Source organism: Oncorhynchus nerka, linkage group LG13 (assembly GCF_034236695.1).
Source record: "Oncorhynchus nerka isolate Pitt River linkage group LG13, Oner_Uvic_2.0, whole genome shotgun sequence".
Classification (NCBI taxonomy): Eukaryota; Metazoa; Chordata; class Actinopteri; order Salmoniformes; family Salmonidae; genus Oncorhynchus; species Oncorhynchus nerka.
The window spans coordinates 53426812-53446507 of NC_088408.1; the positions used below are offsets into that span (position 1 = coordinate 53426812).

General features: G+C 43.9%; 1 protein-coding gene across 4 annotated transcripts in view; it reads right to left on the reverse strand.

Moving 5' to 3' along the window:
* The window catches only part of LOC115139691 (transducin-like enhancer protein 1), a 45119-nt gene extending 34103 nt beyond the window's left edge, over window positions 1-11016 (reverse strand). For 2 of the 4 annotated variants that reach the window (XM_029677345.2, XM_029677344.2), the window contains exons 1-4: window positions 9961-11016; window positions 9499-9599; window positions 8994-9057; window positions 8564-8608 (exon numbers count right to left, since the gene is read on the reverse strand). In XM_029677345.2, the coding sequence (XP_029533205.1) occupies window positions 8564-8608; window positions 8994-9057; window positions 9499-9599; window positions 9961-9984 (234 nt within the window). In that variant the 5' untranslated portion in view covers window positions 9985-11016. The remainder of the gene's footprint in view (window positions 1-8563; window positions 8609-8993; window positions 9058-9498; window positions 9600-9960) is intronic. The other 2 variants (XM_029677348.2, XM_029677346.2) reach the window with 1 other exon arrangement.
* Between the last annotated feature and the right edge of the window lie 8680 nt (window positions 11017-19696).

The window sequence follows — 19696 nt, forward strand, 5'->3', positions numbered from 1 at the left end:
CGCAATAGGCTGAGAGAGGCTGGACTGATGGATTGTATGCCTGTAGTAAGGCAGGTCCTCACCAGACATCACCGGCAACAACGTCACCTATGGATACAAACTCACCATCACTGGACCAAACAGGACTGGCAAAAATGGTCGGTTTCGGGTTTATCGTTGAAGGAATGAGCATTACACTGAGGCCTGTACTCTGGAGTAGGATCGATTTGGATTTCGAGGTGGAGGGTCAGTCATGGTCTGGGGCGGTGTGTCACAGCATCATCGGACTGAGCTTGTTGTCATTGCAGGCAATCTCAATGCTGTGCGTTACAGGGAAGACATCCTCCTCCCACATATGGTACCCTTCCTGCAGGCTCATCCTGACATGACCCTCCAGCATGACAATGCCACCAGCCATACTGCTCGGTGCGTGATTTCCTGCACGACACGAATGTCAGTGTTCTGCCATGGCCAGCGAAGAGCCCGGATCTCATTCCCATTGAGCACGTCTGGGACCTGTTGGATCAGAGGGTGAGGGCTAGGGCCATTCCCCCCAAAAATGTCCAGGAACTTGCAGGTGCCTTGGTGGAAGAGTGGGGTAACATCTCACAGCAAGAACTGGCAAAGTCCATGAGGAGGAGATGCACTGCAGTACTTAATGTAGCTGGTGGCCACACCAGATACTGACTGTTACTTTTGATTTTGACCCCCCACTTTGTTCATCGACACATTATTCAATTTCTGTTAGTCACGTCTGTGGAACTTGTTCAGTTTGTCTCAGTTGTTGAATCTTATGTTCATACAAATATTTACACATGTTAAGTTTGCTGTTGACAGTGAGAGGAGTTTACATAGCCTCTCCTTAACATGTAATGTGAGAGGAAGCTAGCTAGCTCATCATCAAGCAAACCTGATGACGTTTGATGCATGTGTAACGGATGTGAAACGGCTAGCTTAGTTAGCGGTGCGCGCTAAATAGCATTTCAATCGGTTACGTCACTTGCTCTGAGACCTTGAAGTAGTAGTTCCCCTTGCTCTGCAAGAGCTGCGGCTTTTGTGGAGCGATGGGTAACGATGCTTTGTGGGTGACTGTTGTTGATGTGTGCAGAGGGTCCCTGGTTCGCGCCCGGGTATGGGCGAGGGGATGGTCTAAAGTTATACTGTTACACATGTTGCCAGCTTGCTTTCAATAATGTTGTAACTCAAATTGACTAGCTACAGTTTGCTGTGATTGAATGTCAAAGACTCCCAAATCAAACTCTCATTTACCTTCAGTCATGGCCGCTACCATTTCTTAATAAGCAGTGCTGAAAAACAAGGCCAAATCAGGAAGTGCAGTCGCCCTTTAACTCTCAGGTACTGCTGGTTCTGTAGCTCACCTGAGGACTGGATAGGCTAAATTTCAACCCTGGAGCTAGACCTAATACCATACCAGTTAATGGAGCTCCATTCAATTCCGTTAGGATCTACATAAAGTCCCTAGGAGTGAGTTTAGAATTCAGCCCTAATACCTTTATTTGAGCAGGAAAACGGGCCTGCTCTCCATTCTCCTAAAACTCAAAACACCCAGGCAGCAGAGACAGGAGCTCCAAGCCACAGGAGGTTGGTGGCAGCTTCATTGGGGAGGACGGGCTTGTGGTAATGGCTAGCGCAGAATAGGTGGAATGGTATCAAATACATCAGTCTCCATTAGAGGTCGACCGATTATGATTTTTCAACGCCGATACCGATTATTGAGGAACCCAAAAAAAAAAGCTGATACCGATTAAATTGGCCGATTTTTTAATTTTTTATTTGTAATAATGACAATTACAACAATACTGAATGAACACTTAACTTAATATAATACATCAATAAAATCAATTTAGCCACAAATAAATAATGAAACATGTTCAATTTGGTTTAAATAATGCAAAAACAAAGTGTTGGAGAAGAAAGTAAAAGTGCAATATGTGCCATGTAAGAAAGCTAAAGTTTCAGTTCCTTGCTCAGAACATGGGAACATATGAAAGCTGGTGGTTCCTTTTAACGTGAGTCTTCAATATTCCCAGGTAAGAAGTTTTAAGTTGTAGTTATTATAGGAATTATAGGACTAGTTCTCTCTATACCATTTGTATTTCATATACCTTTGACTATTGGATGTTCTTATAGGCACTTTAGTACTGCCAGTGTAACAGTATAGCTTCCGTCCCACTCCTCGCTCCTACCTGGGCTCGAACCAGGAACACATCGACAACAGCCACCCTCGAAGCAGTGTTACCCATGCAGAGCAAGGGGAATAACCACTCCAAGTCTCAGAGCGAGTGACGTTTGAAACGCTATTAGCGCGCACCCCGCTAACTAGCTAGCCATTTCACATCGGTTACACCAGCCTAATCTCGGGAGTTGATAGGCTTGAAGTCATAAACAGCGCAATGCTTGAAGCATTGCGAAGAGCTGCTGGCAAAACGCACTAAAGTGTTGTTTGAATGAATGCTTACGAGCCTGCTGGTGCCTACCACCGCTCAGTCAGACTGCTCTAATAGGTACTTTATTATTGCCAGCCTAATCTCGGGAGTTGATAGGCTTGAAGTCATAAACAGCGCAATGCTTGAAGCATGGCGAAGAGCTGCTGGCAAACGCAGTAAAGTGCTGTTTGAATGAATGCTTACAATCCTGCTGCTGCCTACCACCGCTCAGACTGCTCTATCAAATCATAGGCTTAATTATGATATAACAACACACAGAAATACGAGCCTTAGGTAATTAATATGGAACGCAAGAGAAGTGACACAATTTCACCTGGTTAATATTGCCTGCTAACCTGGATTTCTTTTAGCTAAATATGCAGGTTTAAAAATATATACTTCTGTGTATTGATTTTAAGAAAGGCATTGATGTTTATGGTTATACCTAACCATAAACACATTGGAGCAACTACAGTCCTTTTTCATGAATACGCACCGCATCGATTACATGCAACGCAGGACAAGCTAGATAAACTAGTAATATCATCAACCATGTGTAGTTAACTAGTTATTATGATTGATTGTTTTTTATAAGTTTAGTGCTAGCTAGCAACTTACCTTGGCTTACTGCATTCGCGTAACAGACAGGCTCCTCGTGGAGTGCAATGTAATCAGGTGGTTAGAGCATTGGACTAGTTAACTGTAAGGTTGCAAGATTGAATCCCCGAGCTGACAAGGTAAAAATCTGCCGTTCTGCCCATGAACAAGGCAGTTAACCCACCGTTCCTAGGCCGTCTTTGAAAATAAGAATGTGTTAACTGACTTAGTTAAATAAAGATTAAATCAAGGTGTACAAAAAAAATTAATAATAAATAAAAATAAATAAAAAAATCAGCCAAATCGGTGTCCAAAAATACCGATTGTTATGAAAACTTGAACTTGAAAAAACATTGCGATTAATCGGTCGACCTCTAGTTTCCATTAGGGATGCACAATATATCGGTGAACTTATCGGAATCGGACGATATTAGCCAAAAATGCAAACGTCGGCATCAGCCCGATGTCTGGTTTAACGCCGATGTGCAAAATCGATATCAAAGCTGATGTGCATACCTGTATAATGTAGGTACATGACGTAATGACGCAATGTAAAATTTTGCGCTACACGTGCAACACAGCATTCCTAACCTAGCCCACAATATCTGCTGTGTGGATCGAGCAGTCATCAAGTTGAGCAGTCATTTGAAAGAGTAAGAAAATTTCATCTAGACAACTCAAAAGCTAAATTTAATTAAAATGCCAAGATAGTGGAATTCATTGCCCTTGACAATCAACAATTCTCTGTCGTGGGTGATGTTGGCTTTCGCAGACTGGTCGAGCACCAGTACACACTACCAAGAGCGCTATTTTTCAGATGTTGCCCTACCGGAGTTACAAAGTGATAGCATCACTGCAAAAAAATAAAAAGAATAAACATTTTAATACAATTGCGTCAATGCTATTAGCTTCACGACTGACATTTGGACCAGCGATATCAGCCCCGTGAGCATTTGGAATCTGACAGCACAGAGGGTCGCTGAGGATTTCGTACTGAGAAAAGTCGTACTGCATGCTCATGAATGTGCTGGTAGTCATTTTTTCATTTCACCTTTATTTAACCAGGTAGGCTAGTTGAGAACAAGTTCTCATTTGCAACTGCGACCTGGCCAAGATAAAGCATAGCAGTGTGAACAGACAACAGAGTTACACATGGAGTAAACAATTAACAAGTCAATAACACAGTAGGAAAAAAAGGGGAGTCTATATACATTGTGTGCAAAAGGCATGAGGTAGGCGAATAATTACAATTTTGCAGCTTAACACTAGAGTGATAAATGATCAGATGGTCATGTACAGGTAGAGATATTGGTGTGCAAAAGAGCAGAAAAGTAAATAAATAAAAACAGTATGGGGATGAGGTAGGTAAAAATGGGTGGGCTATTTGCCGATAGACTATGTACAGCTGCAGCGATCGGTTAGCTGCTCAGATAGCAGATGTTTGAAGTTGGTGAGGGAGATAAAAGTCTCCAACTTCAGCGATTTTTGCAATTCGTTCCAGTCACAGGCAGCAGAGAACTGGAACGTAAGGCGGCCAAATGAGGTGTTGGCTTTAGGGATGATCAGTGAGATACACCTGCTGGAGCGCGTGCTACGGATGGGTGTTGCCATCGTGACCAGTGAACTGAGATGGCGGAGCTTTACCTAGCATGGACTTGTAGATGACCTGGAGCCAGTGGGTCTGGCGACGAATATGTAGCGAGGGCCAGCCGACTAGAGCATACAGGTCGCAGTGGTGGGTGGTATAAGGTGCTTTAGTGACAAAACGGATGGCACTGTGATAAACTGCATCCAGTTTGCTGAGTAGAGTGTTGGAAGCAATTTTGTAGATGACATCGCCGAAGTCGAGGATCGGTAGGATAGTCAGTTTTACTAGGGTAAGTTTGGCGGCGTGAGTGAAGGAGGCTTTGTTGCGGAATAGAAAGCAGACTCTTGATTTGATTTTCGATTGGAGATGTTTGATATGAGTCTGGAAGAAGAGTTTACAGTCTAGCCAGACACCTAGGTACTTATAGATGTCCACATATTCAAGGTCGGAACCATCCAGGGTGGTGATGCTGGTCAGGCGTGCGGGTGCAGGCAGAGAACGGTTGAAAAGCATGCATTTGGTTTTACTAGCGTTTAAGAGCAGTTGGAGGCCACGGAAGGAGTGTTGTATGGCATTGAAGCTCGTTTGGAGGTTAAATAGCACAGTGTCCAAGGACGGGCCGGAAGTATATAGAATGGTGTCGTCTGCGTAGAGGTGGATCAGGGAATCGCCCGCAGCAAGAGCAACATCATTGATATATACAGACGAAAAAAAAGAGTCGGCCCGAGGATTGAACCCTGTGGCACCCCATAGAGACTGCCAGAGGACCGGACAGCATGCCCTCCGATTTGACACACTGAACTCGGTCTGCAAAGTAATTGGTGAACCAGGCAAGGCAGTCATCCGAAAAACCGAGGCTACTGAGTCTGCCGATAAGAATATGGTGATTGACCGAGTCGAAAGCCTTGGCAAGGTCGATGAAGACTGCTGCACAGTACTGTCTTTTATCGATGGCGGTTATGATATCGTTTAGTACCTTGAGCGTGGCTGAGGTGCACCCGTGACCGGCTCGGAAACCAGATTGCACAGCGGAGAAGGTACGGTGGGATTCGAGATGGTCAGTGACCTGTTTGTTGACTTGGCTTTCGAAGACCTTAGATAGGCAGGGCAGGGTGGATATAGGTCTGTAACAGTTTGGGTCCAGGGTGTCTCCCCCTTTGAAGAGGGGGATGACTGCGGCAGCTTTCCAATCCTTGGGGATCTCAGACGATATAAAAGAGGTTGAACAGGCTGGTAATAGGGGTTGCGACAATGGCAGCGGATAGTTTCAGAAATTGAGGGTCCAGATTGTCAAGCCCAGCTGATTTGTACGGGTCCAGGTTTTGCAGCTCTTTCAGAACATCTGCTATCTGGATTTGGGTAAAGGAGAACCTGGAGAGGTTTGGGCGAGTAGCTGCGGGGGGTGGTGGGGGGGGGGGGGGGCGGAGCTGTTGGCCGAGGTTGGAGTAGCCAGGCGGAAGGCATGGCCAGCCGTAGAGAAATGCTTGTTGAAGTTTTCGATAATCATGGATTTGTCGGCGGTGACCATGTTACCTAGCCTCAGTGCAGTGGGCAGCTGGGAGGAGGTGCTCTTGTTCTCCATGGACTTTAGTGTCCCAGAACTTTTTGGAGTTGGAGCTAAGGGATGCAAACTTCTGCCTGAAGAAGCTTGCCTTAGCTTTCCTGACTGACTGCGTGTATTGGTTCCTGACTTCCCTGAACAGTTGCATATCGCGGGGACTATTCGATGCTATTGCAGTCCGCCACAGGATGTTTTTGTGCTGGTCGAGGGCAGTCAGGTCTGGAGTGAACCAAGGGCTATATCTGTTCTTAAACAAGGTAGCAGTTAGCGGACCGGGGCTAAACAAGCTAGCAGTTAGCAGGCCGAATTAGCAAGCAAGGAGATAGCAAGGGCTAGAAAGTTAGCCTTTGGGGGACGTAGCGATGGGGTGAGTCTGTTTATTCCTCTTCATGCGGTGACATCGATAGACCGGTCGTGGGTCCGGATATTGTAGCCCAGGAGTATGCTTCGGTGGTAGCACAGGAGCTCTGGCCGGGCTAGCTTCAAGCTAAGTGGGTGGAAACGCTAGCCAGGAGTAATCATCTGGGGTTGCGGTTAGCTAGATAGCTAGTTGTGAAGAATCCAGCTGAAAATGTTCCGTTTGCGGTGGGAATCCGGGGATAAAAAAAATAATAGGTCCGTTATGCTCTGGTTAGAGTCGCGTTGTTCGAACTGGCGAGAGCTTTCCGAGCTAAAGGTTAGCTGATGACCGGTTAGCTGAAGACCGCTAGCAATGGTTTGCTGACTGCTAGCTGGCTAGCTTCAGTTGAGGGGTTCCGGATCCAAAGTAGATATAAATACTTTTAGAAAAAAATAGCTACATTGGGTGAGGCAGGTTGCGGGAGAGTATTTAGAAGTTGAGGTTTAACAAAATGTTTTAAAAGATATGCAAAGAAAAATATGTATACGGGACACGACAAGACGTTCGACTGCTACGCCATCTTGGATCAAGATACCGCTGCTGCCATTTCAATGGAATTTAAGAACATGAACACACTCACTAGCTCGATTCGAACAACTGACTCGAGAAATAAGCTCATCACCTGCGCCTGCAGCAGATGTGATACCCACTGTCATGGCATTGAAACGACTGCGCAACAAAACTGCACGCAGGCTGTGAACAAGTGATTCGGTGGCACTCGCTTTACTGTGTCGCCACCATGCTCAATGCTATGTACAAGGACCGCTACTTCAATGCAAACAAAAAAAACAGGGTTTATGTGAAATGCTACATACACAGCGGAACAAGATGGAAACCGACACAGTGCGCACTGAGGAAGCGAGGCCATGGACAGACACAGCTGAAACTTCACTGCTTGACATGCATGATGAAATCCTGGTTCAGAATGAAACAACGGAACAACGAAACAGCACAGCAAGTAAGTGAAAGAAATAGGTTTTGATTATGTTTTACTGGTAATGGGGACATACAATGACGGCCTACTCTGGCCAAACCTGGATGACGCTGGGCCAATTGCGCGCCGCCCTATGGGATTCCCAATCACGACCGGATGTGATACAGCCTGGATTCGAACCGGGGACTGTAGTGACACCTCTTGCACTGACATGCAGTGCCTTGGACCGCTGCGTCCATGTGTGTTTTAACTATTTAACTGTACTATTATGCTTAAAAAGGCTGCTAAAATTCGAAATATTAGTATCGTTTTTTTTGGCAAGGAAAATATCAGCTATCGGACAAAAATGTTTTAGTTTAAATAGTTTCCATGCGTTTGATGCCATTCCATTTGCTCCGTTCCGGCCATTATTATGAGCCGTCCTCCCCTTAGCAGCTTCCACTGCTCCAAGGAGAGGCCATATTAGCCTGGGGCTGGAGTGGCCAGAGCAACAGGCTACAGTGAGGAGGCAGTACGGATACATCACTCACAATACGCCCCACTCTGGAGACAATGAGCAGAAACGGCATCTCCCTCACAATAGGAGGCATGCATTAGTATCAGAAAGAGAGAGGGGGAGAGACATAGAACCCACATAAATCCTCCCTCAGCAAACCACCCAGGCCAATCCACCTCCAATTTCCTCTGTCCTGACCAATCGATTTCTGTGGTAATTACTGGTAAATGCTATGAGCCAGAGTGCTCTGGTCCTGTGGGGCAAACTTGTGTGTGTGATATATGAGAGTGCTCCTTTGCATTTCCTGGATCAGGGAGTTCCGTGATTGATTCCTATGCCTTCCCCAGCCCAGCCTCTTCAATGCAATAAAACAGGCTACTCCTCCAGACAATACCAATCAATCAGAGTAATTCATCCTGCCTATGGGCTCGTATCACCGGGTCTAACTAGAGAGAAACAGAGCACCATCTATCATTGATAAACTCTGATAAAACACACTTCCCTGGGTGAACCCACACACACACTATAGAGGAGAGATAGAGAAGAGTGTGTGAGGCTTACCTGTTTGTGCATTTCAATGTTCAGCCCGTAAGACATTTCATAGTACTGTGGATGACAGAGTTGGAGTTACTAGGATTACAGTAAAATTCCAATTTCCTACATCTCAATGTAGACTGCTTCTTGGCCATAAGAGAGATATGTGAATAATGCTACTGGTGTTTGAAAAGGACAAAACAACCTCAAAATGTGGTAATTACTCCAACTCAATAATGTACTGGAAATCATTGTGCACAGCATGTGAGAGACAATGTGTGTTTGTAAATGATGAGTGTGTGTGTAGTCCTGTTCACGTGTGTGTGAGCAACAATAAGAGTTAACCATAAGCTTGCATGTACAATGTGGCAATTATATCTAGCCACACATTGACAGTGTTAACATCTACGAGTTGACTGGTTGAGAGTTGAACATAGATTGTGCTGATTGGACTCACCATAACATAGTGCCTCTGCATCTCTGTCTTCTCACTGGCCAGCTTCTCACACTCCAATTTCAAACTGCCGAAGACAGGGACACAATCAAAAGAAAGCAAGAGGCCTCAGATACCATCACCAATCCTGAACACAACCAGAAAACATTCAAAATTCAGTTCAGATAAACATGGTCATCTAAACCTCTTGGAATCACGGAAGAGAAATATTTGTTTACCCTTTTCCAGTAACATAAGTTATAAGTCTAGGGCTATAGTAGCAGCAATATAGCCTACTGCCTGATACTGTGATCATGCAGGGCATTCCAGCTCACTGCTTTACCTCCCAAAGACAGCAACATGCAGTTGCACACATGGGGAATAAGTGGGGATTTATAATAATCTGACCTCAGACGCCACCCCTCTGGCTCAACAAGCACATCTGCATGTCTTAGACCTATACAGTCTGAGCACACAAACAGTGACATCTTGGCCTCAGAGTATGTGTGTGTGTTGAACAGCCACTCACCTGTGGTACTGAGCTTGGAGAAACTGGAACTCCTCTTTGATGCGGTCCAGTGACTCTGGGATGGTGAATTTGAAAGGTTGGCCTGGGGCCTGGTGGGGTGTCTGTAAAAATAAGACAATTTAAATAAGAAAACACATAATTCAAAACCTGCGTTTCTGCATCTGATGAAGCATTTCAAATACTTTAGCTGTAGGCTAATAGTAGTGAATTAGACAAAAAGCTATACGGCATTCGCTGCCATGTGCGATATACGTCTTGCCCTAATTACTGGGAGTGCATCAAGATAAACTCATTACAGAAATGTTACATGCCGACAGCCGCTAAGGCAATGACAAACAAAGGAACTTCGACCGACCCGCCATCGTGGGCATATAGAGCTATACAAATGCTAAAATGGTTCAACATGACAAATGAGTGCAGAGAATCTGCGGATGGGGAATGCGTTTCACTGGCCAACCTTACCGGGTGTCGACCCTGGGGATACATCGTTCTACCTCGGCAAGTTCCTGATAAACCCGTCTGCTAACAAAATAGGGACAGGCGCGAGGATGCTCCAGGTTACGATAAATTCATCCTAGCTCCTTCCGAGACTGTCCGTTAAATGCCACAAACACGTCCGACCATTTGTCCTCATAGATCTCCCGTCAACTCTCTATCAGCGGTGCTCCGGTGAATGATGCATGTAAGAATCTCCTTTTCTCTCGCTGTAGGCTACTCCAGCATACGATCATGTATTAACCATAGAAGGGAGAAAAAGAACAGGTGAGGACAAAAAAAGTATCCTAATAGTCCCCCTATTCATGTAGACCGTGTAATCCTGTCCACCCAGCAATATACGAATAGCCCGAAACTCCAGTTAGTCAACAAGCCAAACCCACAACGCGGTAATGAGAAGCGTAGGCTACTGAAACAAATCCACAGAAGTTAATTGCAATTTGACTTGCCGCAATAGCTTGTGGTGAATGCTCGGTATAAATTAATATTCGTTATCCGAAGAATAACCTGTATTCGAGTAAATGGGGGGTGTTGTGCAAGAAAGGTTTCGTAAATGTTTTGATAATAACAACCCCCACTATACCAGCACAACAAAATATAATGTTAGCTTGCCTCAAAGGCAACTTTCTCACGCGGTTTCAGACGGAGGGAGTTCTATTAACCTGAGCCGCGGTGCACCGCTCTATGGTGAACGGGCAAAAGTAGCGAGGAGCGCCTATCTTAAATCGAACCGCAATCTGTACCGCTTGGTCAAATTCTCAGCATAAAACGATCGTCCATAAAATATATGTTCGATTTTTTTTTTAACGAATTTTCATTAGGAAGGTAGATATAGCGTTTTTATCAAGCAAATCTTTACTACAAGTGCTTAATCTAGCCTAGGCTACTTCACTTTTGTTTTGAACCTATTTAGCCATGGGTTTTGGATGGGGAACCTGGCACACGCCCGGAGGTAGCCCAGTTCCATAACGAATGCAATCCCTTTTCACCCAGGTTCAAGCTCCCCTCATGTGAAAGCCAGTGCCAGATAATCGAACCCCCACCCAGCTAACCAGAAAAGGAACCGGCCCGACAATTGCACAGGCCAATAGCCACAGGTCTTTTCACGTGGCAAAATGATGCGATTTGTAGAATCCACCAATAGATTTTCTATAAATGTATTCAAGCCGGATGATTAGTTTGAGCAACACAGACACTAGCCAATCCCGACTGACAGATAGGTTTAGCTAGGAAATGGCGCACAAAGCAGCTAGCTACTGAAGAGTGACAGATCTCAGCTATCAATCAAAGTAACGTGGTGCCGTTAAAGGTCCTTAAATGCGCGATGACATCACGAATCCCCCATCAGACCAATTCCTTGAACGCCCTGCTATTTGAAGTTTGTAGTTGTGTCTTCACCAGGTGAATATACTGTAGCCATAATGGGAGGCTATACAGACACGCCTGGTTCCCAAATGGATGACGTATGTCACGCAGCTGAGAGTCATGTTTGGGGGCTTGGTGGTAACCAGTGATGACCCCCTTCCTGTAGCCCGGTTGACAAAGTGAATTTGTTGACAGGGCTGGGTTCCATGAGGGAAGCGAAAATAAACATAAGTTACTTGGTGGGGATAAAAACAACAATAGTATAGAAGAACAAGTTGTGGTCTCAAGTTTTCTCAGCGGTCTTGAGGAATAGGGAAGATGGCAAGTACCCCCGAATTGAGTCAGAGGAACCCATAGAGGTTGGTAAGAAGGCTGGAAGGGAAAAAGGAAGAAAGTGGAACATATTAAGAGTAAATATAGAGTGCTGCAGAAGGAAATTGAACATGACGAGAGTGAGGATGAATTAACTGCTCTGGCAGGTGCGGTGAAGACCGCCGAGTTTGAGCCCAGTTGGAGTAAGATTTTTGAAGAATGGATCCTTGCTTTCTGGCGGATCCATATGTGGTGTCAGGTTGGGTGGAGAAGAGGTTGGGGAATGCTGGGTCGGTGACAGTGACTAGAAGTGGAATTGTGTAGATGTTGTTGGGTTTCTGTCATCCAGAGGGGAGCTTGTGCTCTGCCCCACGTAACTGGGGACAAGAACTGTGACTAGCGTTCCTCTCAGGGCGCTGTTGAAAAGAGTCAGTACTGGAGTGGCGTTAAATGTTGAGGAGGGTCAACTGAAGATGAAGATTTCCGGTGTCTGTGACGCCCGCCGTTTGGTGCAACGCAGACCCAGTGGAGAGAGTGGTGAAACAGTGAAGACACAGAGGTTTGATGCAGAGACTTTACCAGACAAAGTCAAGTTAGAATGTGTCAGTTATCCTGTGAGAGATTTTTCCCGAACCCATTACAGTATCTTAGGTGTCAAGCTGATGGTCATGTGGCAGTAGTGTGTAGGAGGGAGATTCCTAGATGTGAGAAGTGTGCAGGAGGACATGAGACAAAGGAATGTGTAGTAAGTATCGGTGGGAAAATGTGTATGTGTAAACTGTAGGGATGCCCATGGTGCTGGAGATCAGAGGAGGTTGGTGAGAGAAAGGCAGTTTGAGGTTGCCAGGATCAGAATAGTACCAGAGTAGTCCAGAAGGTGTTGTATGCTGAGGCAGTGAAGAGAGTAGTAGAGGAAGATGGGTCCAGGATGAGGAATCCTAAGAGGATCCCAGTGAGTTGGCCGAGGCCAATAAAGAGTGATAGGAATAGCATGCTCCAGTATTTTATTTGTTTATTTTTTGGGGCGTTAATGGCCATGGTTGTCAACTGTACATCAGGAAAGGAACATAGATCACAGATGTTAGATGTTGCGGTGGCAGCAGCAGATAAGTACTTGGGTGTACGAGATTTTACTGCAGAAGAGTTACAAGGTGTTTTGAACGATAATGTCTTGTCCTCCCAGTCTGCTGGCCTGCTGTAGGATTAGATGGGGACAATGTAATGGAATAGGGGTGAGGTTTTAATTGGTGTAGGGTTAGTTGGTAGTGCACATTTTTTTTCTCACAAAGTGTAATGAATTCATACTACAGAATAGTAGGCTGATACACAACCAATACAGTAGGTGGCGGCATGCACCTATAACATTTGTTTGCGGACCGCCATAATACCAAAGAAGAAGAAGAAGAAGAAGAAGAAGAAGAAGAAGAATTAAATGTTTTATTTATTTCATCTTTATTTAACCAGGCAAGTCAATTAAGAACAAATTCTTATTTACAATGACAGCCTACCAACAGGTAAAGGCATCCTGTGGGGACGGGGCTGGGATAAATAAAAAAGGACGAAACACACATCACGACAAGAGAGTCACCACAACACTACATAAAGAGAAACCTAAGGCAACAACACAACACATGACAACAGTTGAGTGGGGCGACAAATGGATTTCGTTCAGTCGGTTGTCCTGATAAGCCCATCGCAGCTTGCGAGTTTATGCCTGCTTAGATGGCAACAACAGCAGCATGGCGCTAGTTAAAACCTGTCAAATAAAGTGATGTCTATTTTGATGGGAGAAAAAACTTGTAGTATTGGTCACCATTTGGATTTGGTCACCATCTCCAATTTGTTCCATCCCTCTTTTTATTTTGAGTAGGATAGCAGCCTACATGACTAATAACTTGTAATATTGATACTAACTATTCAATTCAATTCAATTCAAGGGCTTTATTGGCATGGGAAACATGTGTTAACATTGCCAAAGCAAGTGAGGTAGACAACATACAAAGTGAATATATAAAGTGAAAAACAACAAAAATTAACAGTAAACATTACACATACAGAAGTTTCAAAACAGTAAAGACATTACAAATGTCATATTATATATATATATACAATGTACAAATAGTTAAAGGACACAAGATAAAATGAATAAGCATAAATATGGGTTGTATTTACAATGGTGGTTGTTCTTCACTGGTTGCCCTTTTCTCGTGGCAACAGGTCACAAATATTGCTGTTGTGATGGCACACTGTGGAATTTCACCCAAAAGATATGGGAGTTTTTCAAAATTGGATTTGTTTTCGAATTCTTTGTGGATCTGTGTAATCTGGGGGAAATATGTCTCTCTAATATGGTCATACATTGGGCAGGAGGTTAGGAAGTGCAGCTCAGTTTCCACCTCATTTTGTGGGCAGTGAGCACATAGCCTGTCTTCTCTTGAGAGCCATGTCTGCCTACGGCGGCCTTTCTCAATAGCAAGGCTATGCTCACTGAGTCTGTACATAGTCAAAGCTTTCCTTAATTTTGGGTCAGTCACAGTGGTCAGGTATTCTGCTGCTGTGTACTCTCTGTGTAGGGCCAAATAGCATTCTAGTTTGCTCTGTTTTTTTGTTAATTCTTTCCAATGTGTTAAGTAATTATCTTTTTGTTTTCTCATGATTTGGTTGGGTCTAATTGTGCTGTTGTCCTGGGGCTCTGTAGGGTGTGTTTGTGTTTGTGAACAGAGCCCCAGGACCAGCTTGCTTAGGGACTCTTCTCCAGGTTCATCTCTCTGTAGGTGATGGCTTTGTTATGGAAGGTTTGTGAATCGCTTCCTTTTAGGTGGTTGTAGAATTTAACGGCTCTTTTCTGGATTTTGATAATTAGTGGGTATCGGCCTAATTCTGCTCTGCATGCATTATTTGGTGTTTTACGTTGTACACGGAGGATATTTTTGCAGAATTCTGCGTGCAGAGTCTCAATTTGGTGTTTGTCCCATTTTGTGAAGTCTTGGTTGGTGAGCGGACCCCAGACCTCACAACCATAAAGGGCAATGGGCTCTATGACTGATTCAAGTATTTTTAGCCAAATCCTAATTGGTATGTTGAAATGTATGTTTCTTTTGATAGCATAGAATGCCCTTCTTGCCTTGTCTCTCAGATCGTTCACAGCTTTGTGGAAGTTACCTGTGGCGCTGATGTTTAGGCCAAGGTATGTATAGTTTTTTGTGTGCTCTAGGGCAACAGTGTCTAGATGGAATTTGTATTTGTGGTCCTGGTGACTGGACCTTTTTGAACACCATTATTTTGGTCTTACTGAGATTTACTGTCAGGGCCCAGGTCTGACAGAATCTGTGCATAAGATCTAGGTGCTGCTGTAGGCCCTCCTTGGTTGGTGACAGAAGCACCAGATCATCAGCAAACAGCAGACATTTGACTTGGATTCTAGCAGGGGGAGGCCGGGTGCTGCAGACTTTTCTAGTGCCCGCGCCAATTCGTTGATATATATGTTGAAGAGGGTGGGGCTTAAGCTGCATCCCTGTCTAACCCCACGACCCTGTGTGAAGAAATGTGTGTGTTTTTTGCCAATTTTAAACGCACACTTGTTGTTTGTGTACATGGATTTTATAATGTCGTATGTTTTACCCCCAACACCACTTTCCATCAGTTTGTATAGCAGACCCTCATGCCAGATTGAGTCGAAGGCTTTTTTGAAATCAACAAAGCATGAGAAGACTTTGCCTTTGTTTTGGTTTGTTTGGTTGTCAATTAGGGTGTGCAGGGTGAATACATGGTCTGTTGTACGGTAATTTGGTAAAAAGCCAATTTGACATTTGCTCAGTACATTGTTTTCATTGAGGAAATGTACGAGTCTGCTGTTAATAATAATGCAGAGGATTTTCCCAAGGTTACTGTTGACACATATTCCACGGTAGTTATTGGGGTCAAATTTGTCTCCACTTTTGTGGATTGGGGTGATCAGTCCTTGGTTCCAAATATTGGGGAAGATGCCAGAGCTAAGTATGATGTTAAAGAGTTTTAGTATAGTATATAACTATCTGATGTCGTTCTGCCCCTGAACAGGCCGTTAACCCACTGTTCCTAGGCCGTCATTGAAAATAAGAATTTGTTCTTAACTGACTTGCCTAGTTAAATAAAGGTAAAATAAAATAAAAAATGTCACAGGGAAACAGTCTACACTGCTCAATGGGGAGAGTTTGTGCTGCAAGTCTACAATACAGCAACACCGGGCACAGTGTCCTTCGCTCCCACTTGCCGCAGTAAGGAGAGGGAAGTAGCTAGATAGTGTAGCCACTGCCTAAACCGAATTTGTTCGTATCCACTCGACTCTCAAACGTCATCAATTTGGGCAGCAGGCGTGTACGTATAGCCTCTCCCAACCATAATAGACATGTATAGATAATAGATAGACATTATGATTGAATCTTGCATGTCTTTACCCAATGCGGGACTTGTCATAAAACAGGTGGGATTAGCCTTACAATATGTATTCAACCTTAGAATTTGTGATGGTTTTCTCATTGATGTTTGTCCTGTGGCAAGATTTGGAAACTATAGTATTGAGTGAGTAGATAAGGGGATTGGGAGTTCTGGGTAGACTTTAACAAGCTGTTAATATACTAGTATACTAGTATATACGCTTTCTGCCACACATATACGTCTAGATACGTACACCTTATCCATAGCTACGTCTAAGTACTTATGCTTGTCGAAATAAGTAAGTGATGTAAGTGCATGACTTACTAACCCTACAATCCAATCCTATATGTTGATTCCATCTGTGCTATCCAGTTTAGAGTAAACAAGAAGCTGTATTCCAGGCAAACCCCAAAGGTAGAACGCTGCCTGACATTTTCAACAACGTTTGGTCTGTTTGTATTTTGACAGACAGGGTAGATATTGACATGACATGATCAGTGTCACTTCATTTCCCTCGTAAACCACTCTCTGGCCTGTTTCTCTGTTCCCCCCACCTACATTTGTTTAGAGTGGAGACGCACACCATTATCGCCTGCTTTGAAGGACAAAAATAACCAGCAAAGCAAGCCTCCATTTGGTTTGCAAATGTTCATTCATTTCTGATTTGGTGGCTAAACAAATGACTGTGCTTTTAAAAATAACAAGAGAGACAGCCAGGAGAAGTGGCTATTTCAGCAGTGACCGTGTCAGTCCTGCTGTAGTGATGAGAAACTCTCACAGATAAGGGCTGAACAAGCAACTTCGTGTGGGAGGCTAAATGGAGTGATCCCACTCTAGTCGCTCACCACAATAGAAGGGGAGAGGGCTGCCACGCAGGAGTCATGGTCCTGAGGTGTATCAGCAATGGACATTGTCTTGAGGTTTTCAGTTGAGCTGTTCAATGGAGCCAGTCATTTGTTTCACTCGGCTTCATGGTGCAGTAATTCAGGCATAGCGGTGGACGCTCCACACGATGGTGTTATTCAATTGTGAAGACTAAGTAAGATATTTATTTTTGATAGATGGTACCACATTATATTGCACTAATTTCCCTTATAGCCCCTGAATGCATTGTGTTTGATTGCGTTGAAACTGAAAAGAAAAAGGGGGCACAATTCCTGTCTGTCTTGTCTTAATATCCAAGGGCATAATTTGACAAAAATAAACTATGTCTGTGTGTTTGTCTAGCACTGACTTAGGAACAGCACAGAGGGGTGAGTGAATCCACCAGAGACACTAGCAGATGGATCCCATGATCACACAGTGATATAGCAGCCCCACCCCAAGAAGGGCTATGAGATTTCACAGGAGGGCTGAAGAAGAAAAAAAACGGAAAACGTGGGGGGCGAGTACCAGACAGTATGGAAATGACACGCTGTGCACCCCCACCTCCCCACTCCCTCCCCCCTCTAGGCCGACCTCTGAACCAACATAAACCCCATGGTTTATTAGCCTCAGCTGGGCTCAGAGCCACTTCAAAGGCAACATGTGGAGCTGCTTTGGTTCCGACCGGGATATTGGGCCCAGATGGGCGACAGCCGTTCTGATGGGTATCCCGCACAGATTAGTTACTTTCAGTAGGGTATTTGTGAATATAACACTGTGTGTGTGTGTGCGTGTGCGTGTGTGACATGGTTGCATGCATGCTTGTGTATGTGATGAGAAGGAGGGGGTGGTGGTTGCTCTGTCTGTGTTTCCTTACACATGTAGCTGTGGAACTCATGCAAATCAGGTGTCCAACACCTGAGTGACTCATATAACTCTCTCCGATTAGAAATGCTTAACACCACCCAACAACGCACAGGCCATACTGCAACCCATGACATTTATCAAAAGCATAAAGACAGATGCTTAATTTCATCAATGAAACATATAAGTACTTATGTGCAGTTAGGACAGAGTACCAGCACCAGTGTGTGTTTGTATTGTGCTTTTTGTTATTTTGACTTGTTGTGGTTTGGCTATGTTTGAACTGCACTGGTCATGTTTTCCCTGCAGGGGGGTGGGGGATAAGTGCGCACACACACACACACACACACACACACGAGAAGTACATTTTCTTTCAAGCAAACACCATGACAGTGCTAATGTATGTTAGGGCATTCTGCTTGATTCTCCTATTCTCTTTGAAACATTCTCTTTCTGACGACATAACAAAGAAAGCAGTATTTTTCTGGGCTGTACTTATCAATTCACTCAACAGCATAAGATTATTTTATGTCTGTAAAATAAAAAAATTAATGTAGCTCAATCAACTTTTGATGTGTCTCTGTACATTGAAACGTTTCTCTGTAAAAGGCATTCACTTTGTGTTTTTACAGAGAGCTCAGTTATAATGAACCAGTGATCTGAGCGACATGGGTCACTGTAAAGCTGAAGGGGAACAAAGATGGCTCCATAGTTGGATAAACAACATTTGTTTAACACTAATGAAAACATGCTTTGGGAAATACCCTAACTAAGGCTAATAATGGCAACTTGCTGTGGTCATGTGCCCCTATATAGGCCTATACTCACACTAATGGCCCTGTGTGTATGTGTGTGCATGCATGTGTGTGTGCGCATACAGCATCGTTTTTGCATATTCTTGTTTGTTTGTGGGAGGTTCATATGTTTGTAGACTTTGCATGTCTGCATTTGTGTGTGTATAATTTGAATGTGGTGAGTGTGGATGGTGTGTGTTTATGTGTGTGAAATCTCCTCAGCTGATTTTCTAATCCAGTAGACAGGCTTAGACACTGAGACTCTCAGTCCTATGAGTAACCTCTAGTACAATTAAACAAAACTAAAACACACACTGAGAAATGGGATAAAGTAAGAAGCAACATCAGGAAAAACACATGCCTTACAACCTCTCAACCTCCTGTATCAAAACCCCGCTTTTCAATTGCTTATGCCTGCTTTACTGACCTACCCTCCCTCTTTCTTTCATTCTTTCTTTCCTTCTTTCCTTCTTTCCTTCTTTCTTTCTTTCTTTTTTTCTTTCTTTCTTTCTTTCTTTCTCTCTTTCTCTCTTGCTCTCTCTCTCTCGCTAAGCTGGTCTAAATCCCTCTGTTTCTCCCACTCTATTCATGTCACCTTAACTCAACGACTCAGCTTGTTTATTGTTGTATGTGGCTAAATTCAAAGTGATTAGTTTCAGACAAGGTTATTATAGTTTTGTGTTTTTCTATTTTTATAAAAAATTCAGTTTAGTTTCATTTTGTTTTCTGACTGAATTTACTAGTTTTTATTCAGTTTTAGTTTGATAAAACATTTCTATTTAGTTTTTATATTATTAAGTTTCAGTTTTAGTTTAAGTGTTAGGAACAGAAAGTAGCCTATGCGTGGAAGGCTAGTAGCCATGTGTGTGTTGTTTTTCTTTCCTGTTAGCTAGTGATAGCTAGTCGTCGTGTAAATCCCAGACCTAGAGCAACAGCACCAGGTCTGGGGAGGATGTCAGATACTCTTGGACATTTCGGAGGGAAAAAATTCCTGGGAGGGTCCTCTTCAGACAGATAAGTCTCCAGACTCTCCGGCCAATCCTGAAAAATTGAACTCTTTCCGTAGTCTGTAGGCAGACATTTCAGAA